This window comes from Balaenoptera ricei, chromosome 4 (genome assembly GCF_028023285.1).
Source record: "Balaenoptera ricei isolate mBalRic1 chromosome 4, mBalRic1.hap2, whole genome shotgun sequence".
Taxonomy (NCBI): domain Eukaryota; kingdom Metazoa; phylum Chordata; class Mammalia; order Artiodactyla; family Balaenopteridae; genus Balaenoptera; species Balaenoptera ricei.
Genome location: NC_082642.1, coordinates 19736447 through 19742941, shown reverse-complemented (window position 1 = coordinate 19742941; position 6495 = coordinate 19736447). Strand labels below are relative to the sequence as shown.

The following is a 6495-nucleotide window of genomic DNA, read 5'->3' as shown; positions in this document are numbered from 1 at the left end:
TCCTAAGATTCAATTTACCATCTGCAACGCTGGCCCCTGGGCTGTCGACTCTCGGGAGTGGGCCGGATCAGCGCTCCAGTTGCTGCACACCTCACACTCCCCGCAGCGAGCGGGAGCCGGGGCTTCGCGCAAGTTCCCCGAAACCGGCACCTGGAACTTCCCTCAGTTCCTCTCGGGAATCCCAGAGGGGCCGCAGTGAGCCGGCAGGGCTGGCGTCCCGCGCGTGCCCAACACCTCGGCCTGTCCAGACGCGGCGACTCTCCTGGCCTCTTTGAAAACCCGACGGGCGCGAGCCGCGTGACAAGCTCTCCTCTTCTCCTCCACCCCCCGAACCACGTTCTCCAAGCCAGGGTCTGCGCATCTTCCTTTCCGCGCCGGGCTCTCGCTCAGTCCAGGAGGCCTAGGAGAGGAGACCTTCCTCCCACTAGAGAGGTGGGGTGGAGGCTGGATGGCCGGCAGGGTATTGAGGCCAAGCAGGTGGGTGCAGGCCTGGGGGCCCGTGACTTCCGCGTTTGGCTCTACCAGGCTGCATCTGGGGTCCTGTCCCCTCAGCTGCAAGTCACGGAAAGGCCTGTTGGAAAAGTTTAAGCCTGAGCAGAAGGAAACTATCCGGTGTCTTCTTTGCGTTCGGCGGTGTGCGGACCCCGGGCACTCAAAGATGAATAACACGCAGCCGCCACCTTCGAGGAGCTCGACGGCCGGTGGACTGCACGGGCTGCGACACGGCGCCACGCGGGGCTGGGGAAGAGGGCGTGAGATGGAGAGGGCGTAAGAGGGAGAGCACAGAAGGGGGTCTTAGCCCAGTTCGGGAATCAACGAAGGCCCTTCAGAGGAGGTAAGCCTTGAAAGAGACCTGAGGTACGGAAAGGAGCTGGGCGACGGGAGGGGGTAAGTGCTCCCTACAAAGGCCCAGAGCCAAGAGAGAAGAAGGCGCATCTTGGACCTTGCTGGGGCGCCAGGGGAGAGGGGGCGGGGCGAGAAGTGGATTGGGTCTTGACCTCCGAGGCCTCTCCTTCGTTCGACCGGAACAGCGTCGGTTCGCCGACCGGGTCCATGTTGCTCAGTGATTCAGACGCCAGGCTCAGGACCGCACGCGGCGGGCCTTGAGTAACTGCGCTGCGTAAAGACGCGCGTACTGAGGACGTGCGCGCGGATTCTGTAGGCAAACGCGGAAGCGGAAAAGCCACATCCCAGGGAGGTCTGCGGCCCTGGAGAGTGGCCTTCGGCCCAAGCTTCAGGCTGCGGATAAAGCAGGAGGCGCGTTTAGGCGACCTCTGTCTTAAAGACCTGTTCCGGTGGTGACCAAAACTGCTGGTTCTCCCAGGAGCCACCTCTCCAGGACGTCTGCCCAGGGATCTAAGCCTGGCAGGGAGGCAGAGCTCAGAGGGACAAAGCAGCCCAGGAGAAGGTAGAGGCATGGGCTGGAGACGGCACCGAGCCAGGCCCAGCGTTAAGGAGTGTTGAATGAACCGGTGGCCAGCCAGCTCTGTGTAAGGGGCGTACGAGGCTGCGCCGTCCGCCTAGGAGACGCCGCGATGCCAGGCGGGGAGAGCGCGCCCCTCAACCCTGAGTTCCTTCGCAGCGCGGAGTTCAAGTCTCAAGGCCAAGATGAGCAGCAGGATGCCGGCTCCCGCCAGAGCCAGTGCAGCGTGACCCAGACAGCCTGGGGCTTCGGAACCCTGGGTGGTCAGGGGCACCCTGCCCGCAAACTGCCACGCCACCACTGTGCGCCCTTTGTAATAATTCCCTCCGGACTCCTGGATTGCGAGCTGAGCTCTGAGCGCAAGACGTTTAAAGAGGAACGCGGACAAGAAGACGAGGTGGAAATATGAGGACTGAAGGAGAGCCCGCGCCTGCCCCGAGTTGCCTCGGGACAAAAGGACTGAGTTGGCCTGGATGTTGGAAAGAGAGAAGGGGTCTAAGACCCCATGCCAGATCCCCTCCTTAAGCAGTTTTCAAGAGGTTGGTTTGCATTAACACAAACCTCTGTGTGGGTTTAGTGTCCCCTGAGGGTTCCTGAGTGAGATTTGGAGGGTCCCGCCGGACCCTATACCTCTCTGCAGATGTGAACATTTCTGTCATTCCTTCCGCAAACGGTCGAGATCGCCCAGTGGAACTAGAATGACCTGGTCCCTAGACCTCGGATCCCTGGCGGGCTCTGAGCACAGCGCTAAGTCAGCAGGCTGGTCCAATCTGAGTTGGAGTTGCCAGCCACTCTTGGAAACCCTCCCTGGATTGGGCTGGAAAGGGCTTCTACTTCCTGGTACCCCAAGCTAAATGAAACCTCTTGCCGAGAAAACAGGGGTAGAGGGCAGGAGGAGGCCGGGGCTGGGGCTGAGAGGAATGTGAAGACAGCAGCTGCTCGCGAGCGTACGCGGAGGTGGCTCTCCGGGCGCGAGGTCTACCCTCAGGGAGGCCAGGTCTCGGACAAGAGCCTAAGTAAATCAAGAGCAGGCTTGAGGATCAGTCCTCCAGTGTAGTTTATCCGTATGGCAGGTTTCGATGGCTACAGTAGTCTCGTCGAGGGTCCCGCGTTTGGCTTCAGCACTATCTAATACTCAGACGTGGCGCCACGTGGGGTGGGGAAAAAAAAACAAAACAAAACAGGTAAGTCTTTCAAATTCTGTACACCCGGCGTCACCACTTTCCATTGGAGTCACTTTTGGCAAATCGCGTAGCCTTTCCCAACCTCAGTTTCCTAATCTGTAAAATGGGCATAGTGCCCACCTCTCTGAAGAGCGCGCTGAGGATGAGAAATGCCACACGTCTTTCTAATTGTAGGAAGGAAAAGCAAAGCCTTCGCCTCAAACTTGACACACTACATGCTAAAGAAAGACCCTCTCTCCCTGCCTCCTCGTTCTCTGCTTACCTCCCCCACCCCCAACCGGTCCAAGCCCGAGGAGCAGCGCGCGTTTCTGGTCGGTGCTCCCGAGAGAGGCTGGTGCAAAAGCCAATAAGCCTGGAACACACGCAGGTCCTGCTGGGCCTGGGACAATGGTTTCCATTTAATAAATATTTCCCCCAAGGGCATTTCACATCGGGCAGGCAATTATTCAAAGGAAACAGGCGCGCAGGTTGGCTCCGCGGGTTATTTCGTCCTCTTTACCCGAAGAATGCTCATCTGACGCAAGAAACGAGTCTCGCTTTCTCGCTGGGTGGGAAGAGACGCCCGGGGACAAACCGACCCTGGGTGCGGATACAGCTTGAGCCTCCGCTCTAGGGCCGCTGCTGAAGGGGCAGCGGGGAAAACCACACGCCCCGCCGGGCGCTAGCCGGCCTTTGGATTGCCCTCCCGGTTTGGACAGATGTGGAGAGAAAGTTGGAGGTTTAAAAACACTAAATAATAGTAACATAAATAGGAATCGTGACGGAAATCCCATCCCCTGCCCCCTCTACGAAAGTGAAGAGCGAGTCGCGGTGCTCTTCAAGGCTCACCAACCAGGGTTTGAAAACTCTGCACCTCCGGACGCAAGGCCCTCGGGCATCGGTTTGGAACGCGCGGCTGAGCTAGCCCGGGGCCCTGCGCTTCGCCCAAGGCGCCGCATCCCGGGGCAGGGTGGAGGCGGAGCCGCACCGGCGTCGCGTGAGAACGCAGCCAACGGACCGCCGAGGGCACGGCGTGAAAAGTTTATCTCGCTTTTTAACCTGAGTTTGATACATTCTTTTCCTCTTCCAAGGATCTTTGACAAGGGGGGGAAAGTGCTGTCCTTGCATTTCGTGGCGAGGCTGTCCTATTTATCAACACGCTTTCTTGGCTTGCTCCCTCTGCTGCCCCCTCCCCGGGTCTTTGTATTCGAAGCCCCATTTCTCCTTTGCACAACCGGGAAAGGAAACGGGCAAGAAGAGTTTTATTTGTTGGCAGTGCCAGAAACAAGGTGGAATCCAAGTCGCCGGTCCGGAGCTGGCCGCTCCGTTCTCTCGGTCTCTCCCTTACACCTCTCCCCGCCCCCAGCAGTCGCGCTCCCTCTTTCCAACGCGGGCGCGTTGGCAGGTGCGCCCCCTCGCCTTCTCTGCAGCTGATTGGCGCCCAGGTTGGGGAGTCGCCGCCCCGCGCTTATGTCAGAGTGCGTGCGGTCCTGGCCCACCTCGCCTTTGAACTTCGCCGCTTTTGGCTCTCGTTCACCAGCTTCCCCGCATTCTCAGCCTGGTGCTGCGCTAGGCGAGGCAGCTCCGGGAAAGCCACGGGCGGGGGGAGGGAGCCACGGCCGTAGACACTGGAGAGAAGAGAACCAGAGAAGGCGAAGGTGGAGAGGGGGAGAAGGAGGAGCTTCCTGCCCTCGCCAGCAAATTACCTGGCCACTTAATCCCAGAGACTCCGGTACTTGGGCCCCAGCCTCTGGTGCCGGCAGCCCCCCGGCCGGCCGCCCTCTCCTCCCCCCGCCCTTCCTGCCCCCGCTCGCCCCCCGGGGCCTGCCTAGGTGCCGAGACTGGCATGATCAGCTGAACTTTGCGGGGTGAGCGCTTCTCTCTGGCTTCCCCTCTGCGGTGCGGAGGCGAGGGGAGCGCAGAGCCCCGGCTCAGGACGGACAGACAGGCAGACCGACAACCGCGTCCGGGCTCGCCTGCAGAGCCCCTGCACTGCCCACCCCCACCGCCTAGCCTCCCGGACCATGTCCAAACCTTCAGACCACATCAAGCGACCCATGAACGCCTTCATGGTGTGGTCCCGAGGCCAGCGGCGCAAGATGGCCCAGGAAAACCCCAAGATGCACAACTCAGAGATCAGCAAACGCCTAGGCGCCGAATGGAAGCTTCTGTCCGAGGCAGAGAAGCGGCCGTACATTGACGAGGCCAAGAGGCTACGCGCCCAGCACATGAAGGAACACCCTGACTACAAGTACCGGCCGCGGCGCAAGCCCAAGAACCTGCTCAAGAAGGACAGGTATGTCTTCCCCCTGCCCTACCTGGGCGACACGGACCCGCTCAAGGCGGCCGGCCTGCCCGTGGGGGCCTCCGACGGCCTCCTGAGCGCGCCCGAGAAAGCCCGGGCCTTCTTGCCGCCCGCCTCGGCGCCCTACTCCCTGCTGGACCCCGCGCAGTTTAGCTCGAGCGCCATCCAGAAGATGGGTGAAGTGCCCCACACCTTGGCCACCGGCGCGCTGCCCTACGCGTCCACCCTGGGCTACCAGAACGGCGCTTTCGGCAGCCTCAGCTGCCCCAGCCAGCACACGCACACGCACCCGTCCCCCACCAACCCGGGCTACGTGGTGCCCTGTAACTGTACCGCCTGGTCTGCCTCCACCCTGCAGCCCCCCGTCGCCTACATCCTCTTCCCGGGCATGACCAAGACTGGCATAGACCCTTATTCGTCAGCCCACGCCACGGCCATGTAACCCCCAGCCCGGCCTGCCAGACCTGGAGGGCGGCCTGGAATCGGGGTCTGCACCCCGTCCTCTGCGCCTATCCGGGGCCTGCAGATGCCTAGGGGTCAGTCCTGCTGCCACCCCCTACCCCACCCCAGACTCTGCCTCTCTCTCTTCCGCGGGGATGGTAGGGGCATCCTTCCGGACCCAAGGCGCAGACAGGTGCCAGAAACTTGAGAACGGTTATGACAGCTATACAGCTGCCCCTACCCCGACTGTCCCAAAACAAACCTCCGACTGTACCCCCTTTGGACAAAAAAAGTAGGCAGTTTTGCTTTATTTATGTCCCCTTCTCTTTCCTCTGATGGGCTTTGGACTCCAGAACTCCCAGATCCTGGTATTATATCTAGAATATGCATATATTTTTTTTCTTTTGCACCCTGAAGAAAGAGTTAGCTGTGTCTCTGTGTTTTGCCATCAGACACAACTAGGTGCCATTTGCTCTTCTCGTGTGGGGGAAAAGGTTTAAAAGTTTAAAACCACAGAAAGGGAAACATATCTATTTAAAATCATGCTATGATAGTGTTTGCTTCTTTAAAGGTAAAACAAAAGGACCCACATGGTTATTTACTTTGTATAAAGCAGTGCTCCTAGAGACCTAAGTTTACTTTTAGACAGAATGTCAGGTTATGAAGTCAGGAAGTAGAAAGTGAACAAAAATTAAAAGAATAAAAACATCCTAAATGGTCATAAATGTTTTGACAATGTCTTGGAAATGTACCTAGAAGGATTTCACCTCCTTACTCTGTTCATTTGTTGAACAAAGACGTTTTGAATAAAGACAATCTGTCATTGCAAAAAGTAACCTTTGATGTGCATAAAATCTGAAGTCGAGAGGCCAGGTCCGCGGGGGCCGGGGTCTCTGGGAGGCTGAGTGTACATAGAGTGACTCCAGCAGTGGCGGCTGGCGGCTGGCCTGCATGGGCCGAGCCTGGTGTCCCGTGGGCCAGGTGCAGAGGGGCCCAGAATCTAGGGTTTGTCCCAATTGCCCCCTCGGGATCCACTTTTTGCCTTTAGAGGCCAGACAAAGGTATCCATTCCTGGGACATCACTCCTTCCTTGAGTTTTTCACAAAGTGGTCAGACCACTTCGAGAAGCGATTGAACTAAGACAAAGGCCGACCCAGACTTCT

General features: G+C 58.9%; 1 protein-coding gene across 1 annotated transcript; it reads left to right on the top strand.

Annotated features, from left to right (window-relative positions):
* Nucleotides 1–4610: 4610 nt before the first annotated feature.
* Nucleotides 4611–5333, top strand: SOX14 (SRY-box transcription factor 14). Its single transcript, XM_059921914.1, has one exon. It carries the CDS (start codon nt 4611–4613, stop codon nt 5331–5333), a length of 723 nt encoding a protein of 240 aa, XP_059777897.1.
* Nucleotides 5334–6495: the final 1162 nt, after the last annotated feature.

Excerpts from the sequence above, each read along its gene's own strand:
- SOX14 (XM_059921914.1), top strand. The coding sequence starts at position 4,611 with ATGTCCAAACCTTCAGACCACATCAAGCGACCCATGAACGCCTTCATG.